The 22,141-nt window shown below is 35.4% G+C and overlaps 1 protein-coding gene across 4 annotated transcripts in view; it reads left to right on the plus strand.

The window, feature by feature from the left end:
- Nucleotides 1-22,141, plus strand: part of wrd (Protein phosphatase regulatory B subunit well-rounded) — a 51,674-nt gene that overhangs the window by 6,423 nt on the left and 23,110 nt on the right. For 3 of the 4 annotated variants that reach the window (XM_089245983.1, XM_089245985.1, XM_089245984.1), the window contains exons 2-9: nucleotides 6,804-6,872; nucleotides 8,243-8,420; nucleotides 8,530-8,729; nucleotides 11,571-11,681; nucleotides 14,823-14,915; nucleotides 15,238-15,368; nucleotides 18,169-18,228; nucleotides 20,696-20,858. In XM_089245983.1, coding sequence (XP_089102109.1) covers nucleotides 6,804-6,872; nucleotides 8,243-8,420; nucleotides 8,530-8,729; nucleotides 11,571-11,681; nucleotides 14,823-14,915; nucleotides 15,238-15,368; nucleotides 18,169-18,228; nucleotides 20,696-20,858 — 1,005 coding nt within the window. Of the gene's footprint in view, nucleotides 1-1,314; nucleotides 1,404-6,803; nucleotides 6,873-8,242; nucleotides 8,421-8,529; nucleotides 8,730-11,570; nucleotides 11,682-14,822; nucleotides 14,916-15,237; nucleotides 15,369-18,168; nucleotides 18,229-20,695; nucleotides 20,859-22,141 lie in introns of those variants that run through there. The other variant, XM_089245986.1, reaches the window with a different exon arrangement.

Below are 22,141 nucleotides of genomic sequence, written 5' to 3' on the forward strand. Positions count from 1 at the left end.
TTTAAACAATATTTCAATGATAATCAAAATATATACAGTGATGCCTTGGCTAATGAAGATAATTTGTTCCGAAATCACATCACAGAGAAGTACTGTATAAAAAAAATAGAAACAGACCAAAGGCTGAGATAAATAACTTTACAATTGGATGAAGGAAAATTTAAAGGAAATGAAAAATGTAACGTCTTTTTTTATTTTAATTCATTATCTATGTAGGTAAACGGGGCTATAAATTAAGATAGTTACTCATTCAATTCATTTTGATTGGTACTAAAATGTAGCTCACGACACAGCAGTTTTATGTTTTAGCGCATGCAGTCATATCTGAAAAAATTTTATTAGCTGAGACAAAGAAATGTACAAAACCCTTCATTAGCCAAAAATTTTGCAAACTGAGGCATCACTATATATGTATATGTTTACTGAAAAGGTATTGTAAGTTTCCAATTTTTTTTTTTTTTTTTTGTAGATATCACCATCAAATTTAGCTTTTTTCCCTAAAAAGTTATAAAATTCTAAGGTTTGTCTCTTTTTTCAATCATTTTATCCCTGGCCGTATTTTTCCCCTCACCGCTACATAACATTTTTTTTTCTAAAGCAATATAAAAACTATCTTATTTTGCTTTAAGCAACAGCATTGTAAAGTTTGTGCAAGCATTAAATTATGTTAGTCTTTTGATAATGGGGATCCAGTAGAGATGCTTTAAATTAAAACATCCTAATGATTATATATATACAGTCGAATCCCATTTTAATGAATACCATTATAGCGAAAATCTTGTTTTAACAAACATTTTTCTAACCTCCCCCCCAGATAAGTTTCACATAGGAACAATGCAAAAACCTGTAATTCCTTTGTAACGAAATTTTGTTATCATGAAGTGATTTCTCCTGTCTGTTGGAGTTTGTTACAATGGGATTCGACTGTATATCTCAAATCGGTGTCTGGTAAAAGCAAAGAAAACTGATCTTTCTGTTAATTTTTTTTTTTTTAAATTTATTGATTCACAAAAAACTGCTTGTGACTGGACAAATTAAGTGCGTAAAAGAATCAAACATGAATGAGATTCATGTGTATCTTTCAAGTGATGATAGATTCGATGTAATTAAATCTCAAAATATTTATTCTCCCCCCCCCCCCCATGTTTTTTTTCTTCTTTTTTTTTGTCAGAAAAATTTAACCTTAGAAAACTTTCCCAGTTGATTATATTTATGAAAATTCTGTCATAGTTCTTTGTTTCAGGATTGGCTGTGCAGTGATAAATTATGTATAGCCTAAACGCAATGCTTCTGTTTCAGAGTTGGTGACCAGTCTTCTAAAAAGGCAGTTGCGGTGTTCAGCATATATCTCTCTTCTCTCTCTGTGTCAGTTTCACCAGTTCTCACAGAGCCTTTATATAGAGGTTTTTTTATTCTTCAGACCACAGCATATTTGTGTCATAACATTGTTTCTCATTTTACCCTTTCCTTTGTGTTTTCCCTGATCAACTTAAAAAAGATATGTTTATGGTTGTGGATTAAGAGATGTGTATGTTTTGAATGTTGTGTATCGAACGTTTTCCTGAATGTGCATGCTTTCGACATTTGAATCTGAATTTAGTCATGCATCAGCCTTTATTTTTCCCCCTCTATGTATGCATTCACGATGCAATTTTTTCAACTTTTAATTCATGCCCCTATAATTTCTTTCAAATATAGAAATTTAATACTCGAACGTTCAACATTTAGACAGAAAATGTTATTTTGAAGGTGTTCTTTTACAGATTTTTTATTTGGAATTAACAGCTTGTAGCTTCAATAAAACATGACAACCCTAAAGCATTATGTTCCGAAAATTGCTTCGAAAACAATCTCAGGAAGTATTCTAAGAAAAGAAAGAATGCTTTCATGTAGGAGACACTTATGGGAATTTTTACCTCGGAATATTTTCCCCTCAGCTGACGAATCATTACAGAACAATGCAAAACATTCTGCTTTAGGGTGTGACCAAAAAATAAATTTAATGTCTGTATCTAAATTGCAGTAAAACTTAACTCTTAAAGTTGATACTGAATTGCACGTGCATCAAAAATGTTCTTTATAGTGCATGACTAGGGAAAAGCTTGTCCACCTGTGTGATATATAAATGGATGAGCGTATTCTGTTTTAGCGGAAGAAATGCTTGTTAATGGACATTGAATTTTTTTATTAGCCTTTCTTGCCCACCTGTTTACACATAATGGGGAAAAGATGCATTTGTAGTAGAAATTTACATGTGAAAAGTTTTGTGCAGAATAAAAAAAATTAGCACAGCAATTTTATTACATTTCACATGAACCACTCAAGTGAATATCTTTTACAGTCATAACAATTATAGACTTTAGAGAAGTTTGACTAGTTTTTTCACTCGACAAAAGTTCTATTTTTATTAAATCAATCATTTCCTATAATCATCTTTGAAATATAAGAGCTAGTTTCAGCTCCTTTTAATCCAGGAACCTTTGGTACATGGCCCTCAGAGGTCTTGGTCAGGCTGCAATGTGAAAAGAAAATAACTACTCAATATTAAAAGGGAAATTGAATGATAAAATAATTTTAAAGCTTTTAGGTCACTAAACCATATTATTTGGGAGAGAGTACCTAGATCTCTCTCCACGGTGACCTTATGTGCGATGTTTGTTCAAAAGTATCAGACAATGATTTTTCATGCATGAAGCTAGAAGGCGTAGTTTGCTGCACGTATGTAGGCAATTTTAATGTACATGCTTGAATTTCCCTGCTGGCAGATCGCTAATGAGTAAGGAAGTGTGAGTGAGTGCCATCAGATTTTCTTTTCTGGCAAAATTGCAGAAAAGCACCACTACTGCATTGAATTCTGTGTAAAGCAGAGCGAGTCCCAAATAGAAACAATCAGCAAGATTCAACAGGCATCTAACGAAGCAATGGGCACCACACAGGTAAAAGAGTGATACAACTGCTTCAAAGATGGCCGTGCATCAGTGAAGAGACCACAGTCATGCTGACCATCTTCTTTGACTCCAATGGCATGGTATGGTTCATCTTGAGTAAACACCACGTGGCACAACCATCACCAAGGAGTACAACTAAGAGATTCCAAGCTGCCTTCATGATGCTGTGAGACTCAAATGGCCGGATCTGTGCGCTACAGACATTTGGTAGCATCATCACGATAACACACCTGCCCATTTAAATTTGGTTTAACGTGTTTTGGCCAAACACACAACAGGCCTGTGCTTTGTCCGGCTCTTTACTCTCCCAGCATGGCTCCTGGCTCTTCCCCAAGCTGAAAATGCTCTTGAAAGGGACCTGATTAGTCAAACAAAATTTTGATGACACTCACACTTTCTCTGTCATCGACAATCTGCAGGCACAGAAAAATTCAAGCATGCACATTAATCATTTTATCATTTTTGTCGCACCACTGTCATTTTCTGCACACGAGGGCTAATTAGACCAGGACCTACAATTTATTGCCAATTCTGAACAGGAGGCTTGTTTTTTTATACTCATTGTGAGGTTGGTGTGCTAACCCCTTCGATGGGGGAACGCCCTGCGGTAGCAATTTTTTCTGCAGTCATGCCGCCGTTTCTGTTATACCCCTGTGTCAGGAAAGTTTTCTGACAAGGACGGACCAGGTATTGAACTCTAAACATCCTTTGGTACTTCAGGCGAGTATCTTATCCTGGGCTACCCCCCCCCCCCCACCTGCATGCACATTAGGATTGCCTACGTATGTGCACCAAACTATACCTTTCTGTCTTCATTGGTTTATGCACAAAAAATTATAGTTGAATACTTTTTGAACAGAGCAAACCTTGTAATGTATCAAATGCATGGCATTGCTTGAGAATACAGTTCTAGATGCTGCAGTATGATGGCTTGGTGTCCTGCAGGCTTCATGGAAATTTTTTCCTGTGTGACTTGTGATGCCTGTAGAAATTTCAAAATCCCTATGTGAATCATACAAGTGCATATACAAAATGTTTTGATTGGTTTAATTCAATTTATTTTCCTCTTCTCATTTTCTATGCATGCACTGTTTTGCATCAGATGCATGTCAATCTAGAGATGTGGATTTATTTTTTCATGACTTGTACATGGAATTTTTTTGATAACTCAAGGTTATTAGTCTATAAGGTGTTGCAATTAAAAAAAAAGAAAGATAATTCAGATTTAAAAATCTAGAGAATTTTTTAAAGATTAAGTCTTTAAGAATTTTAAAGTTTTTTTAATGTATAATTTTATTTTGAGTTATTCTTTACCACTTATTTTTATCTTCAGTTATCACGACGATTTTACGGTCCCAAGTTGTTAACTCATATTTCCCTGGACCAGGGGTTCTCAAACTGTGCACTGCTAACCTTTGCCAGAGTGGTGGCCCGACAGAGGTTTTTTGAAAAAATCCTTTGTTAAACAGCGTCGATTAGGGTAAGGGGGCACCGCAAGTTGAAAAAAAAAATTGAGAACCTCCTGCACTGGGCTATATACTACTGTGAAAGGAATGAGTACTTTCAAAATAAGCACTAAATGAACTCGGACTGCGCCTTTATGTCATAAGATTTACCGTTCAAATATTAATTTTCAAATTTCATTCTATGAAATTTGTCAGAAAGTACCATGATTTCCTGTGGATTATATGTTGGAAAAAAAATCTTTTAAGTAACCTTTTTCCCTGAGAGTTCGAAAAAAAATTTAATATCCATTCTTCTTTCAAAGTAAAAAAATTGAGATGTCGTAGGCTATGGATGGAAGAATTGGTGGTTATTTCTTTTAAAAATGTGACCAATGACACTTTTTTTTTCACCTACAAGAGTACTAGAATTCTTCCAGGGATGAGGTTAATAAATAAATAAAGGATATATCCTATAAATTTGGACATATTTTAAAAAATTTGCATAGTCTGGAGTGGGGTTTGTGCCTTCTACCCATTTGTGTCCACGTGTATTTTTTCCCCCCAAAAAAAAAGGAAATTTAATTTTTCTTTTGTGATTGATTAATTAATTAGATTACTTCTCTTCCCACAAAATTGTTTATTTTTCACAATATTTGGTTTTCATGAAATTAATGACCCTTTTCATAAAAATAAGGAAAATTTTCACAAAAACAGGACCCTACAAAAAAGTTTGGACAGATCCCTGCAAATGTTTTAGGTCTCAATCACCATTTGTGAGAGTATCCTGCAATCATGTGAGAGAACCGTTCACACTTGTACACAACATTTGCAAATAAATAGGAGAGATCTCATTGTATATGGCATCTTACTGCTAGTCGAGGTAGGTGGATTTTGAACGAACCAAGGTTTCAGGTACCTCTATTACCAAAATTCTATAGGAGTCAAGTCTAGAGATCAGGAGGGAGAGGTCATGCATTGTGATGAAATGTCATATTGTTCCCTTTCGACCGAACGTCCTGCTAAGAGACTGCTTTATACCCATTGTTATTTGAGAAGGCCTTCCAACGTGTATAAATGTAATAGTTTCGAGAACATGTCTTTTATGCAGAGATGGCACAGTGTTATCTTCCAGCATCTCTAAGTATCAATCAAGAAGTTCATAAGATAGCTGCTGATTGCCATTGGCTTTCAAAAGGATCAAATTTTGGTGTTGTGTTGAAAAAATCTGGCTATTTGATGAGTCTAAAGGTGTCAATCACAGCATGGCACACCTATTTGGTAAATTTTTTAAAAAATCTGTCCAAATTTATGAGACACCTTGTATAACTTGGTTTTGCTTTGGTTTTTTCCCCCCACCCAAATACAAAATGTCTGTAACTACATGGCTATACAAGGTCCCTGGGCATAGGGAGTGTCTTTAATGTTCCAACCAAAAATTTGTCCTTGTAAGTACAAGTTTTATTGCTTGTGACGTAAATCATCATGACCTGTTCACATTACACAGGAGCTTATCAAAATTGCTGAGGGACAATGCATGGCACATGCATGCATACAGACATGGCTTTAAGATTTCATTGTTGGGGATGAAGGTAACAACTAAAAGTTTGTGAATGTAAATTATATGCCTTACAATTTAGTAGGATGACACGTTTCTGAAAGTAGTGAAATTTGCATTATAGCATTTGCATTTATAATCGGTATTAAGTTTTGGATATTCATAAAGCTGTTAAATATATTGATATCCATCCCTTCAACTGAGGGGGGTTAAGGTACCTGGAATACTGAGCAAACTTATCGTCCTCCATCTTGGCCACAAAACTTCTTATTAACATCTAATAATTAAATAAAATGGTTTAGGATACAACTATTGATTGTAGCAGCAATACTGGCATTGCACTTCACACAAATATGGTGGTTGAGCCAGTCTGGGGTTTCCTAGAGCTATAGCTGGAGATATACCTATCCGTATGTGCAAAATAATTTTTTTCCTGGCAGAGAGCTGTTTAGCTTCATACATCGATATTTCGAATTGCACAAATAAATGGTTGTGTTAGTTACTAATCCATCCCATTGTTTTTAATCATTCTTTCTTTTATGGTTAAAAGCAACAAAATGATGGTCATTAATGTTTTTAGACTTTAGAGGCCATACTGGGAATTGCCTTTTCTGAATAAAACCAACTCATAGTTCAATGTATTCTAGTGCAAAAAGTGCTTATTTTGAGAAAGAAGGTTTCTCATTCATTCTATGACTTAAAAATTACAATAGGGAATTATGAGTATGAATATTAGTGAAGCCTTGTGGAGTCAATAAAGATTATGGAATCATTTTAAAATTTGGTGTTGTGTGAAACTACTACTTCTATAATTCCAAACTTAAGTTCATCTTTTTGTGAAATTTTTTTTTACAGATCCCAGGTAATAACAACACTATCAAAACGGCTACCAAAAAGGAAAACAACGATAACAATTCTGACAAGGTGAGTAGTCTACTAATTGTTAAAATTGTGCAGGATATTGCTTGACTTTTAGTATCAACAGCTGCTTTGCAATAATCATAGATTTAAATTCAAATTTGAACATAGTGTTTGAATGTGCAGAGATTGGTAGTGAAGGTTAATACAAAAACATGTATGCTGTGGAGTCTTGCTCACACACAAGTAAGACATGCCTGGCTTCTGTGTATTTCTTTTTTCCACTAGTGTGCCAAAGGGCTGTGACCATAGCTCCTGAATTGCATATCATGCACACTATGATGCAAGTCTCTGTTGTACCAACAACAGGCGGGTCCTCGTGAGCTACTCTTGTAACTCGTTATCCCATTCACATTGCAAGTGAAGTTTTGCGTTTTGTTTACTCTGTTCCATGTGGTCCAATAGCATTCTTCGCTTTCACCTACACAGGTACTGTAGGGTCGTGGGTAATCACCTCCCATACAGTCAAATGCATCAAACCTTACCCTTAAAGGGTTCGAAAAAACCATTTGCACATCATGAACTGCTTCAAGATCATTGATAAAGTCTTTTTGTAAAACAGTAAGCTTATGTAGTGGGATCTCATTTGAGGAGGAAGAAATCCCTCTTTTCAAATGAGATTGGAGAGATGCAAAAGGATGGAAGTCATGCAAAGCCTTGTAGAAAGAACCATGCGAATGAAGCTGTAGAATTGTGAGCAGGGAATCTGTTTGATGACAATGCAATTTTCCATTTCCACGAAATCCTCATAAAGGGACAAATGCAAGTGTCATTAAATATGTTCCTTTTTAATGTCACACAGAAAGGCAAACATTGCAGTGAGCCAGTAGATAACAATGAGTCTGTAAGTCGTCCTAAATAATAGCCTTCTCCTCTCTCTCATCATTTAGTGAGAGTTACAGTGATCGCTCACTTATGCATCAGTGCAAGAGAACAAGAAAAAAAATATGTATAAGTGAGAGAAGTGTATAAGTGAGTATTATTATTTTCCTATACCTTTAATCAAATCTGCAGAAAATTGTCTTATAACTGAGAGAAATATATAAGAGAGAGATCACTGTAATTTGTAAAAATTATTGTATTGTATGTTTACTTTGTCATTTTGTTATTTATTATATTTTTATTGTATTGAATTACTTATTAGATTATTATGTTGTATTTCTTGTTAAATGTCAGTTCTATCAGTCATTTTTATGTGAATGAACAATTGTGATATGAATCAACTGAGTTTCCATTATTTCTTATGTAAATGTTTATTTTGATATATGAGTGCTTTGGGTACGAGCACATTCACTGAGCAAATTATGCTCATAAACCAAAGTTCCTCTGTATTTTCTAATGAAAACATGATTAAAAATGTTCTTTCATGCTTCAAGGTCAACAAAAATGTGACAGGAGATTTGAAAAATGCGAATAATGGCCCGCCTCCCACAACACTCCTGACGAAAATCAAGTACAATGGTCCTCCTTATGCTAAAAAGGAGAAGCGCCAAAACTCTTCGAGGTTTAACGTTTCTCAGAACAGGGAGTTACAAAAGCTTCCCTTCCTAAGAGGTAAGTTGTGTTTAGGTGTGAAAACATAATCGCCCCTGAATGTCAATACTGCTATATTTTTTTGTAATGCAATGTTTCTGCACTTCATGATTATTGTTTTGAATTTCAGATGCGGCTCCGAATGAAAGGGAAGAGTTGTTCATTCAAAAGTTACGCCAGTGTTGTGTTCTCTTCGACTTTGCTACTGATCCACTCAGTGATTTGAAGTGGAAAGAAGTGAAGAGGGGAGCACTCAACGAAATGCTGGACTACATTTTCACGCAGAGGGGTGTTTTAACCGAGGCTGTTTGTCCAGAAATAGTTCATATGGTTAGATTAATTTTTTTTATTCTTCAGTACCAATTTTGTGCATTTGTGATTTTGTATTCGATTGCATAATACATATACAAGGCCACAACAGGCCCAACAAGGTGGCTGAGAAAAATATATACATAACAAATATGGATGCCATATATTTCTAAAATACAGCAACCCGATTAAAAGTTTGATTGTAAAAAACTATATATAAATGAGAAAATATTATACAAAGCCCATAAAAAATATTTATGGTTGTTTCATTCTAAGTATAGACAGCTTCTTGATTTACACAAATATGTTTATCGTATTTCTTTTTAAACGTGTCAGTTGTGTTGGAATTCACTACCCCTGGGGGAGCGCTATTGCATTTATTCACAACCCTATTTTAGGGAAAAATTCCCTGCGACACACCACAACCTGGAGTTGTCCCTTACCAATCTATTCATGTGTCCCCTTGTCGAAGCAGTCAGCATATTATATGCATCATATGATAATAAGTGACAGTTATGGTGCCTGCCAACGGCCATACCATGCTGAAAACACTGGTTCTCGTCTGATCACTGAAGTTATGGTGTCTGGCAGCCAGGATTTTATCAGTTTTGACAGGGATAGAAATCAGTTTTTGCCAGTTACTACCACTTTAAGTGGTGAAAACAAACTTCAACATTTTTGTGTGTGTCATTTTTTTAAAATAATTTAATGATACTGTGCCTTAATAGCCCAATTTAATTAACCACTGAAGAAATAAAGTGAAAATATTTAAATGTAGATTAATTAATTTTATTCGAGTAAAGCTTTACTGTTAACGTGAATAAAAATGAATTAAGGTTGTGAAACAAACTATCAAGGATCTAAGAATAATCAATACAAATCAGGGTGCCGCTAGGTTTTGCACATTATAGTATTAAAAACCAAAGTATTTAGCATGTTTTTTTTTATCAAATTGTTTGGCTGGACGTGATAAATCCCATTTGCAAGGTCACTGTTGTGACTAGGAAAATTGTTTTTGGAACCTAATATATATCATATGGTTGCTAAATTAGAGTCCGAGGATGACAAAATTTAATAAATTCATCACGTAACTCCTAATGTTGAAAGACGTAATCAAGTTTTGGAAATGTAGAAAAGCATTATTAAGGACTGTTTTTTTTTTTCTTTAGTGAAAACCATGGTTGTGGCTGTTAAGAAATTTATCTAGTGTTCAAATATTTTTTCATTCAGAAAGTGCTGTTATCTAAAACCTCCAGCTGCTGTGGTGGTCGAGTGGTCATAGTGACGGACTCGCATCTTGGGGATCCGTGTTCGGGTGCCACAGTGGTGGTCGACTGAAATTGGTTTTCTGTGGTTCCCAACTTCAAGGCACAAATGCAAGTTGATCTCCCCGTCAAAAAGTCTCGCCATAGAGAGTAACAGGCCTACAACATTACAAATATTCAGTCATTACACTTCACTCATAAATTGAAGTATAGATGGCAGCACTGAAATATCAGGCACAACACTAGCTACACACTCAGACTGTTAGGTGCACTCACTTTGTTCCATACTCTGCCGCGAAGCTGGGCTGGAAGAGATCTCGGCAACGGGATAAGTCCGGTGGCAGAGCCCCTGGCGTTCATTCATTCATGTCTAAAACTTCCACCTCATAACCATACCTGAATATATGACATGAAGTTAGACTATCTATGTTGTGAAATTAAAAAGAAATATTAAATAATGGAAAAATTAGTTGCCATTTGTTTCGACCATTTAAAGATGCTTAAGGTAAACCCCTCAAAATGGTCAAAACTGATATGGGCCTAAGAGATTGAAACAAGTTTTATTCATAGTTAAAGACAAAATTGGGTTTTGGCTTGTCAAAATACCCTACTGGTGGCATAGAAAAGAAAACTCTCACAGGGGTTTGTCCAGCTAACATATAGGTCAGTTTTCCAGACCCTTAACAAAATATATAAGTACAAATGAACTATACCATGAATTGATTTCATTTGTGTAAATTAATCAATTAGTTAATTTATCACATTTCTTTTGTGATAAATTAACTGTTAAGCAGTAGCAGCATTTGGAAAAGAAGAAACAAAAAGTATTAAATCAAATAGCATTAGTAGATTTTTCAAATCCTGATAAGTGGCATGGAAGCATAGCTGCTTGTAACCATCTTTATTAAGCATGCTAGTCTCATTTGTCCTCATGTGCATAAAATAATAGTGGTGTAACAAACATGATCAAAGAATTTCATCTACATATTATTTCTATAGGTTGCAATTGATTGTATAGCTTTTAACAGGGCTGGGCTTAAGAATTTTACAGTTTTCTGCTTTCTACAATGTATAAGGGGAAGCTCTAGATTGTAGACCCGAGGATCAACATTTTTCTTGAAAATTTTAGGTCTATATGAAATTTCATAATTCCCTCCAAAACGAAAATTATACAGGGACTAACTGAAAATATTGTCTTAGGATGGAGTAGGATTCCGTCTTTATTTCTGTTTGTTAGCAAAGCATAAAATTTAATTGTATGTATTTTTTATATTCTACAAATTGGCAGAATTAGCAGCTATTATAGCTCTCTTGAGAAGAAATTAATAAGGCCTGTGGTGCAACCATTCCCTTTGCACATGCCAAAGTCTGGCTCTGGCTTAAGACAAGGTCTTCATTTTATTATAATAATTAAAATAATCTTTTGGCTGAAAATATTTTAATGTTAAGCAATTCATGCTAAACTACTCACAGCCTTTTATCCTCAGCACTATACATTAAAAAAGAATCATTGTGTAGTTTGATATTTTTCTCAAAGAATTTCTGCATTGGTGTGATTTTATAAATTGCATATTTTTACCTTTATTTCTCATTACAGTTTGCTTGTAATGTTTTTCGGACGTTACCACCATCTTCAAACCCCAGTGGGGCAGAATTCGACCCTGAAGAAGATGAGCCTACTTTAGAAGCAGCATGGCCACATATCCAGGTAAAAAATAAAATTTACATTCCTTTTTTATTCTTCTGCTAAAATTACAATAATTTTACCAATTACAATTGAGTTTCTAGAGATCTAGAATTAGAATTACTGTCACATATGTTATATCAAACCACTGAAAGAATGTATATATATATGTGTAATTATCTAGATTAACACATTAACACAGGCTCCTAATGGTTCAATATACATTTAGAATAAAACTATGACTCATGAAAAGAAAGAATCAGTTAAATTTCAATAGCATTTAATATTTAATCAAATGAACATATGAAAAGAACAAGTTATATTTACACAAATAAAAAGTCAATTAAAAAACCATTTCCATGATACCAAAATCTGCATAAATACATAGACAGAATACTGTATGTTCAATTATAATTATTTTAACTTGATGTTGGAATAACTCTCTTTTAATCACTCTTTATTCCTAATTTCGCCAATTTGCCCCTTGTTAATTCCTCATAATTTAGGTTTTAATTAAACCTCCATAAATTACTTAAAATGTGGTAAGAATTTCTTTCCTACCTTTCCTCCATCCCTTTTGTCACGGATGATCGGCGCTCCTGGTGGGAATCTATTACCATGTCTAAAAACAAATTTTAAGTGCTACATCTTTTTCTCAACTTGATTTCTAGCTTGCACTAATCAATCTACTTTAATTTTTCAAAAATTCCAAAAAGTAAAGTTTTGAGGGGTACCAACCCCCTATTTCTAATTGGTAGTATGGCTTCAAAGAAAGATCCTTCCATTGGGTGATGAGGATTACGTAGGTACAAATTAGTATTAATATTGACATCATTGGTCAAGGTTCACCCCCTACGATCTTTCGAAGCATATGGGAGGAAGACGTTTTTTCAGTGGGGGGGAGGGGGGGTGTACAAAAAAAAAGAGAAGGAAAAGAAAAGAAGAGAGGAAGCAAAGAAAGTCAGAAAAGGCGCATTAACCCCATGGAAGGGATGTGTAAATTAGATGAAATAAAGCCATAAAGTCAATTGCCTGCAGGTGGCAATACAATGATCAAGAGGTTTCAGTATTATAGGGGAGAGAGAGAGAGAGAAAAGAAGAATACGGAGCGGCTATTACGCAAACTTTGAAAGGGCCCTTTAAGTAAGTGGCCATAAAATTAAGGAGTGTTGATGGAGGCGAAAGAGCATGTTTTGTACATTTAAATGGCTTAAGTCCCCGTTTCCCTTTTCTCTTATCATTATAATATTATATTGGGCTGGAAATTGGAACTCTCCCACTTCATCTGATAGCGATGGCTATCGACGCCATAGCACATATTCAGGGGTGGTAACTTTGCGCCAAAACAAATATATTGCGCCATCCTGCTCCAATAGCGTGTTTTCGCATTTTTCTGCGCCAAATAGCGACTTTTGCTTCAGTATGCCCGGAATTTCGGAAAGGATGCCAAAAAATTTTTGTTCCTGCTAGCCACGAAACGTTTCTTTACGAGAAGAGCGTGTTTTATTCCACTAAAACTATCGGCCCATGATCGGGCTTTCCATCGCGAAACCCCGATATTGTCTGTGATCATGGAACTGAAGATGGTTTGCAATGCCTTTCAGCTTTAAAGTGCAAATTCGAGTGTTTCTGTTTAAAAAAAAAGTCGTCACTGGAAGCAGCAGAAATTACTGTAGTCGATTGTCATTGTGTTAAATCCCGATGTTTCATGAAAAAATTTTCATTCCGGGAGTAAAAAGCGCATGTTCGCCGAATTACGAATGTTAGTTTAGAAACTTTGCCGAATAACAAGCGTTAAATCGTCAATATCGCCAAATAGCGAGTATCAGATCGCCAATCTCGCCAGATAATGAGTGCTGAATCGCCAAACATCGAGTTGATTCTTCCGTAATTCTCTCCCATTTTGCAACAATTTCTTTCCAAGTATAAAAAAATTTAAAACTTATAAAATTTTTTTAGCTCATTTGAAGTGCTGCTGTTCAAGGCAGCAAATAGTGCCCACAGTAAGCAAAAATCATCTTAAATAGACGGGTGCAAAAATTTTTATGACAGCTGCTCTTTCAAACAAGGTGTCAAAAGCCTAAAACACCAAAAACAAAAATCAAGCTGACGAAAAGATGTTTGATAACAAAAGACAGTGCAGTTTTATTTCGAAAAGGGTTGAGGGTTAACGAAAATATTCTTGTTAATTTCACTGCTCCAATTTATAAATATCTGCTCCGAATCCCATATTTTGCTGCTCCAAAATTGCTCGAAATCCTGAATTTGCTGCTCCAAAGCTGCTCCGAAATGGACTTGGTCACTTCCCACCCCTGCATATTTCTTAAAAATAGTCTCATTCCGATGTTTGTCAAAATTTCACCCAGAATTGATTTTGTGGTAAGGTCAAATAAAGAATATGAGCTGCTCAGCAAGGTCCATTTACTGCAGCTTCATAGTTCATTAAACACACTGAAGCGGCTGAAACATTCAACATAACGCTTGCATTTAGTTCAATAAAATAGATTAATATTGAGCTCAGACAGTGAGTGTGTGTTCTGAAGCATATTGAGGAATTTATATTTCTAATATATGCTTTAATTTATTTTTTTAGAATTTGGCAATTTGTTTGTGATTTTTATTACTATTTTTTTTATTATTTTATTTTTTTTTTTTCTTGGAATCCAATTATAATTAGTAATAAAAATCAAAAATAAACTGCCAAATTTTAAAAAATTGAAGAAATATAAAGCCTACATTAAAAATATAAATTCCTCATATGCTTCATAATAGAATAAAGCTATTTTCAATAATTATTGAAAAATAACAATATATTCTGTTATTGTAATGTTGTGCATTTATGCTGCTGTATGTTCCTGGTGCTTATAAATGGTCATAAGTTATGTTGTTTAACCAGAGGGACTCCAGTTGACTTGCAATGTTCATTGATGTCAAATTGCTTTCTCATGTTAAGCATTAGAAAGTCCTGTGCATATATCAAGGTGGTATTAAATGAATATCTAATGAAGTATATAATTAGAATAACTCCTTTGAAATTTTCCAAATGTTTTGGTTTTTGTAAATTCGAAAAATGAATTAAATTTTCTCTAAATCTCTTTGTGTACGCTGGCATTTCATTTACAAAATTTAACCTATCTATTTATTTGTATTTTTTTATATTTCTAGTTGGTATACGAATTATTTCTCAAATTCCTTGAGTCTCCGGATTTCCAGCCCAACATTGTAAAGCGATACATCGACCAAAAATTTGTTTTACAGGTACTGATTACATGCAAGCTTAGTATGGGAAAAAAACATTTGATAAATTTCTTTGATATTGTAAAAATTCATAATCAAAAATTTAAAGTTGTCATTGGTGTAACTTTTTTTTGAGAGGAAGATTATCTGAATGTTCATGGATCTGTGATGTACCCTATATGACACATTGATCTTGTGTATCCTTCAACTATTAATAATAACTAACCATAAATTTGACATTTTTTTTAGGCTGGATATGATCGTTGATGATTATATAGCTTGTTTTTATTTTTTTTTTCTATTGTTTTACCAATGTAAACTTTTTGAATTCTCTTTTGAACAGCTTCTGGAACTTTTTGATAGTGAAGACCCGAGAGAAAGAGACTATTTGAAAACGACTTTACATAGGATATATGGGAAATTTTTGGGCTTAAGAGCATATATTCGCAAGCAAATCAACAACATTTTCTACCGGTATTTCTTTTATTTTTCTGCTGTGTGATCATCATTAGTTCCTCGTCGTATCATAACTGTATTTGCTCAGTCAAAATGTTGAATCCTTTATTTTTTTTTCCATCTGTTCTAAAAAGATTTTCCCCCTCTTTTTGAATTGTTTTTTTTTTAATATATATTCAGAAGTTATGAGCTAGAAAGAACTGTCTTACATGTATTAAAAATTGAGATATTTTTTAGAATGTACGGTATGTTCTATAGATTTCCTTTTGAAAATCTTCCGGCCAAAGAACTGTAAATGTAGTCAGTTGGAAAACCTGAAGAAAGATACTGTGCTTTCACCTTACATATGCCTTTGATATAGGAAAGAAATTGAAAAAGAAGCTCTACACATATATGGATTATAGTGCCTTTTACTACCCAATTAGGACATTGTGAACGAAGAATGAAATTTTTTTTGTCAATAAGGGAACCTGACCACCTACGTAGTTGTGCAGTTTACAATGATAACTTAATGGAAAAAAATTAGTCTGGCTCAACCTTAGCTTTACAATAGGGCCATTTAAGTATTACATCAGCAAATTTTTAGCCATGTGTCTAACCCCCCCCCCCCCCCCCGGGTCAGCAAATTTCCGTCAGCACCCCCCCCCCATACGTCCTAATGCATTATGGAATCAGATACGTATGAGGGGGGGGGACAATATTTAAAAGCAAATTTGATTTGGAAAGAAAATACCTTTATATGTTATTATAATCAATTTCTGTTAACTTCAAAGCTTACTCAAATTAACTTTGAAGGCTAAGAACACAAAATTTTTCTTTAAGAAACTCATTGTGACCCACCCTCTAAGCCACAAATGCCAAACTTATGGATCACAGGCCAAATGTGGCCCTCTGGGATATCTGATGTGGTCCACCACCTCAAACCTAATTTTGATGAAAATGAACTAAGCAACACATTTTCAGATCGCTTAAGTGAACTGTGACACATTTTCAGATCAATCAAGTAGCCTGTGAAACTTTCACGGATGACCCAGACACATCTACAAATCATTTGAGTGATCCACAGCACAGTTCCAGAGCACTTAAGTTGTCTGTGACACATTTAGAGATCTCTTATGGGGAATGTGGCACAATTTTTGAGCACTTAAATGGCCACAGTGCAGTTCTACATCTTTCAAGTTACCCGTGGGACATTCCCAGATTATTTAAGTGATCAACGGCATATTTACAGATCATTTGAGTGACGCACAACAGTTTCAGAGCACTTTAAGCTGTCTGCTACACATTTCTAGAACACTTGAGCGGCCCGAACCAACACTTCCTACAGAAGGCCTCCGCACAAGACTCATGACGTCATTGAAGAAGGCCATTTCTCCTATTCTCATTGGATATACTGCAAAAAAGGGTAAAGATATTGCATGCGTCAGCCTACTATATCCAATGACAATAGGTGAAATGGCCTTTTTCTATAACGTCACAAGCTTCGTGCGGAGGCCTTTTTCTATAAGTTGTGTTGCCCGAACACCTTTCCAGCTCACTTGAAGGATCAGCGAGACATTCAGAGATCACTAAAGTGGTTCTATAGAGGACTTATCGATAGGAAGAATGTTAGTTCAGGTACCCACAAACTAGCGAAAGGTTCTTCTCATTTTTGGTGTACCCAGTAAGATGCCATTAAGAATATTTCATATTTTTATAAAGGGTGGTTGATGACCTAAGCATTATTCGAACCCCCCCCCCCCCTTATTATTCTATGCATCACATTTAAAATGTAAACAAGTGAACTAACCAGTATTCAGATTCAAATTGAGTGGCAACAAAAATGGTCGAATTGCATTTTATGATCACCATCTTCGATTAAAAACACCAAAATCACCATACAAAATCGCAAAAATGCACAGATTCACTAGCTATAAGCGGTAAATATATTATTTTTACCTCAGCTTTCCGTCGGTAGTATAATATAATCCTAAGATAGTTTAAGATAATTCATTGGGGTGAATTAACCGGGAAGCCGGTTCGATTATCTGGGTTCTAATGCAGTAAAAAGCATGTCTTAAAATAATACCTGTTGTTCTTTCAGCTTTGCTTTCTAGTTGTTCTTTCATTAAACTGTACATATGGACTCTGTTTTCGTGTTGATTTTGTGAACATCATAATTTCAATAAAATTCCGGATACCCTGATATAATACCAGCTGTGCAGAGAGTTTGGCCCTAAAAGAAGACTTTTTTGGATAATTTTAAAGATAAGCAATTAGCCTTGAAAAACCACAAGCAAGCAACCTAACCCAGCAACCCCATGTAAACAAAACTGCGCCCAGGAGGAGAAAGATGGCTTCCCACAGAACGCTAGCAGCCAATCACAGGAAAGCGGGAGTTTCTCACACCTTGCATAGTGTGCAGTTTGCTGACACCACGTTTGGATACCAGTTTCCCCATAGAACTGATTGCGTTTGCTCTTAATGCAGCTTTGGGTGAGAATATCAACATATGCTTATATAACTTTGTTATCTCTACTCAATCAGTTGAAATATCTATTCTAACTCCCATGAGTCTCTAGAACCAGGTTTATTATATCTATTCCCTTGGAAATCATGAAAGATTATTTATCCCCCCCCCCCCCCCAAATTCATATTCAGTGTCTAGCAATTCAACTGCTTTTATTTCACTTCTCTAGTTCTAACTTGGTGATAATGCTGAGAATTTTCAAAATACACATTTAGTTGGGGAATCGCTTTGAATAGATAGCATTATGACCTTTTAATATGGCAATGTCATTGCATTGAATAATCTGTAACTTTTCTCTTTTGATTTCAGGTTTATATATGAAACAGAACATCACAATGGTATTGCCGAACTTCTGGAAATTCTAGGAAGGTGAGTCTTGATCAGAGCTCGTGTACATTTCTTTTTAATTAAATGGCTATAAAATTATTTCAAATATTTTGTTAAAAAGTATTTTATAATTTTATTGGAGCATTGTAATGCTCTTGTGGGGAAACACAAATACAAAGGGCATAATCTGTATAATAATTTTAGATACAAAAGACTGTACACCAATCACATTTATTTTCCTGTTATATCAATGGTTATTTAGAGATGTGATGTGAAAATATTCTCGGAGAACGAGAATATTCTCCCGGATGTAAAAATTGGAGAATGATCAAGAATATTCATATTTCTTTTAAATAATTTAAATAATGTTATGAAATATAACTAAGCTTTCATTGCCAGAAGCATTTAAAGCAAAAAAAATTTTGTCATAATCACCTTAGTTACAATGATGATTTTTAGTTTGAAAATATTCTCGGTCATAGTGAGAGATTTCAGTTTTTTGTTAAGATTCTGAAAACCTTTAAAAATTAAATTGAAGATATACACTGCTGGCCACCGTAAATGCAACACCCTGAAGGAAGCATGCAAATAATACGAAATTTACAACATGCATTAGCGGAGGTGAGATATGCAAATGATTAGAATTTCAGCGCAGACGCACATCACGCGCGCTTGTGGCGCTTGAAAAACTTCAAAGCACTATTTAAGGCTTGGAGATTTCGACGATTTGAAGTACGGCAATTGTGTTTTTCTTGTGGTTTTTTCAAAAAAACGATCAATTATGCCTCGTAGAAAACAGCGATCATCTTTTGATCAAGTATCCGAGTTCGACAGAGGAAGGATAGTGGCCTACCGAGATTGTGGATTATCTTTCAGGGAAATCGGTAGTCGTGTTGGACGAAACCAAACAACTGTAATGCGGATATGTGATCGTTGGATGCAGGAGGGTACGACGGACCGACGTGTTCAATCGCATCCACCTCAGTGCACCACTTCACGTGATGACAGGCGTATTGTGCGTATGGCAGTGACGGATCGCTCAGCCACATCACGAACCATAGCACAGCACATTCAGTCTGTACCGCATCATCCAGTGTCTGCGCGTACCATTCGACGCCGTTTACAGCAGAGTGGTCTGTCCGCAAGACGTCCATTGCTTCGTCTACCCTTGACGCAGAACCACAGACGTCTCCGCCGCCAATGGTGCGATGAAAGAAGGACGTGGACGGCACAATGGAATGAAATTGTCTTTACTGACGAGTCACGCTTCTGTCTGCAACACCACGATGGTCGGATTCGAGTCTGGAGACACCGTGGAGAGAGGATGCTGAATAGCTGCGTTATGCACCGCCACACTGGTCCTGCACCGGGTATTATGGTATGGGGCGGTATTGGATATCACTCTCGCACTCCTCTAGTACGCATTGCCGGTACTTTAAAAAGCCAGCGCTACATCTCCGAGGTGTTGGAGCCAGTTGTCCTTCCTTACCTTCAGGGCTTGCCCACAGCCATATTTCAACAGGATAATGCGCGACCACACGTGGCACGCATTGTCCAAAGGTTCTTCGTCAATCGCCAGATTGAATTGCTTCCCTGGCCAACTCGCTCTCCGGATCTTTCGCCGATAGAAAACATGTGGTCCATGGTTGCTCAACGATTGACCCAGATTACATCCCAGCTGCCACACCAGATCAACTTTGGCAACGCGTGGAAGCTGCTTGGTCTGCTGTACCCCAAGAACACATCCAAAGTCTCTTTGAATCAATGCCGAGGCGTGTGGCAGCGGTGATCTCCAACAATGGCGGCTACTCTGGCTACTGATTTTGTCAGGAACCACACTTCACAGAAGTCTATAAATTTAATCATTTGATGCTTGGTCAACATGTTATCTACAAAATAAATATTGTTGCGATATCTCTTGTCTTTCTTGGTGTTGCAATTTGGGTGGCCAGCAGTGTAGAACAACTGTTGTTTTTTCAATGTACGTACTGCATGCACGTAAATTTTTTATCACTAGTATTTCTTTGCAAGTTCAGTCATGTTGGTTTCATTTTCTTGCTCTTGAAGTTTAATGTTGTGGCTATAAACTTCAATTTTCCCCGTCTTCTTGATAGAGAGAGAGAGAATATTCTCTAGAAAGACTACTATTATAGATTATACTGGAGAATATTCTTAATGAAAATAATAAGAATTATTCTCAAGTTATTTATAGAGATTATTTATTATAATTTATATTGTAAATATTCTTGAGAATATTCTCCTAAAGATTATTCTCAAGAATTTTACATGTCTGTTTTATCTATATCCAATGTTGGTACAGTTGAATCTCTCAATAACAGACACCTGTGGGGTTAAATTTTAGTTTTAACATTAGCAGGAGGTACCTGCTAATGGGGGTGGGGTGTACATTATGAGCAGTTCCACTGTAATATCAAATTTCAATGTTATGACTACAACCATTGGAAAACCTCAGTATTAATTAGTTCAATACAATTTTTTTTTTCTGCAGCATCATCAATGGTTTTGCTCTTCCTTTGAAAGAAGAGCATAAAGTTTTTCTTCTAAAGGTGTTGATGCCATTGCACAAAGTGAAATCTCTTAGCGTTTATCACCCTCAGCTTGCCTATTGTGTTGTGCAGTTTCTAGAAAAAGATCCTAATTTAACAGAACCAGTAAGTCATTTTAAATGAATTCCCATTGCATATTTCTGTTGATAATTGTTGTATCATTGGTGATTTAGTTGCTTATCTGCTGCTATGAAAATTATGTACTTCTTTCTTTTAAGTTTTCTAAACCTTGTTTTGACTGTGTTCTTTTATATATACTATTACAAATAGAAATAGCACATAAGAAGTTTAAATTCCTCATGTATGTTTCATCACATAATACATGTCCAACATAACAATTATGTACCTTGATTTATAAAATACTTCAGTAATACAGTAAAACCTGTCCAGGATGTACACTAGCAAAAAAAACTTGTCTGGAACAGAATCAGAATATAGTCCCGTAAATGATTAGTGCATGCATATGCACCTAGGTAAAACTGAAACCTGTTTAAAGCAGTAAAATATTTTGGTTATTGATGTTCTGTTTCATACAGGAGTCACTATACATGTAGTCAAACCTATTACATAGCTGTCAAGTCTCCCGAAATTTAGCTTTAGAGATTAGCTCCTCGACCTCCCGAAAAGTTCTTAAATCTCCCGAATTTTTACAAAAATCACAAAAAATCTCTAAATTGTCCCTAAAAATTTCCTACTTTATTTTTTTTTTTAAATCTCCTCTTAAAAACCATCCCTAAGGAATTTCTTGTGGGGCATGTAGTCTTTTGTCTCTGTTTTTTTCCCTTTCGATATGACGTCACACGTCGTAAATGGGGAAATTTATTTTTTAAGAAAGTTTTACAAACCCTCTGATGGTTTGTCTTATCATGCAGGGAAATAGCTTAGCAGCCAATAGTCCTGGATAATAATTGAAAATTATAGTGACACGCATATGGTCAAAATTTCTTTTTTTTGAAGTTATGTACGTGCCATATAACAAAACATGAATACTGATAAGCAAAAACATATTTAGAGAGAAACGATGTCACTCTCCGCTTTTCATACGAAGTACGAAAGCCTGGATTACCAAGCGGAGATCGAGATGATGTTCGGAAAGAAAATTCACATTCCTCTGTGGGGAATGTGAATTTTCTTTCCGAACAACATCTCGATCTCCGCTTGGTTATCCAGGCTTTCGTACTTCGTATAAAAACATATTTAATCAATTTTAAAGATACTTATTCCCCGATAAATTTCATTTCATCAAACGTTCCAGAAAAGGGCAGACTTTTTCTTTTTGTACAAGTTTTGTTACGGACATAAACATCGACCATGGTGGAAAGACTGACATCATCACCCATGTGAAATGAAAAAAACCTTGTCACAAAAAGTCATGTGTTCTTCAGAAA

Source organism: Pholcus phalangioides, unplaced genomic scaffold (genome assembly GCF_987345545.1).
Source record: "Pholcus phalangioides strain wild (caught in Gottingen) unplaced genomic scaffold, Ppha-v1.0 ptg000016l_1, whole genome shotgun sequence".
Taxonomy (NCBI): Eukaryota; Metazoa; Arthropoda; class Arachnida; order Araneae; family Pholcidae; genus Pholcus; species Pholcus phalangioides.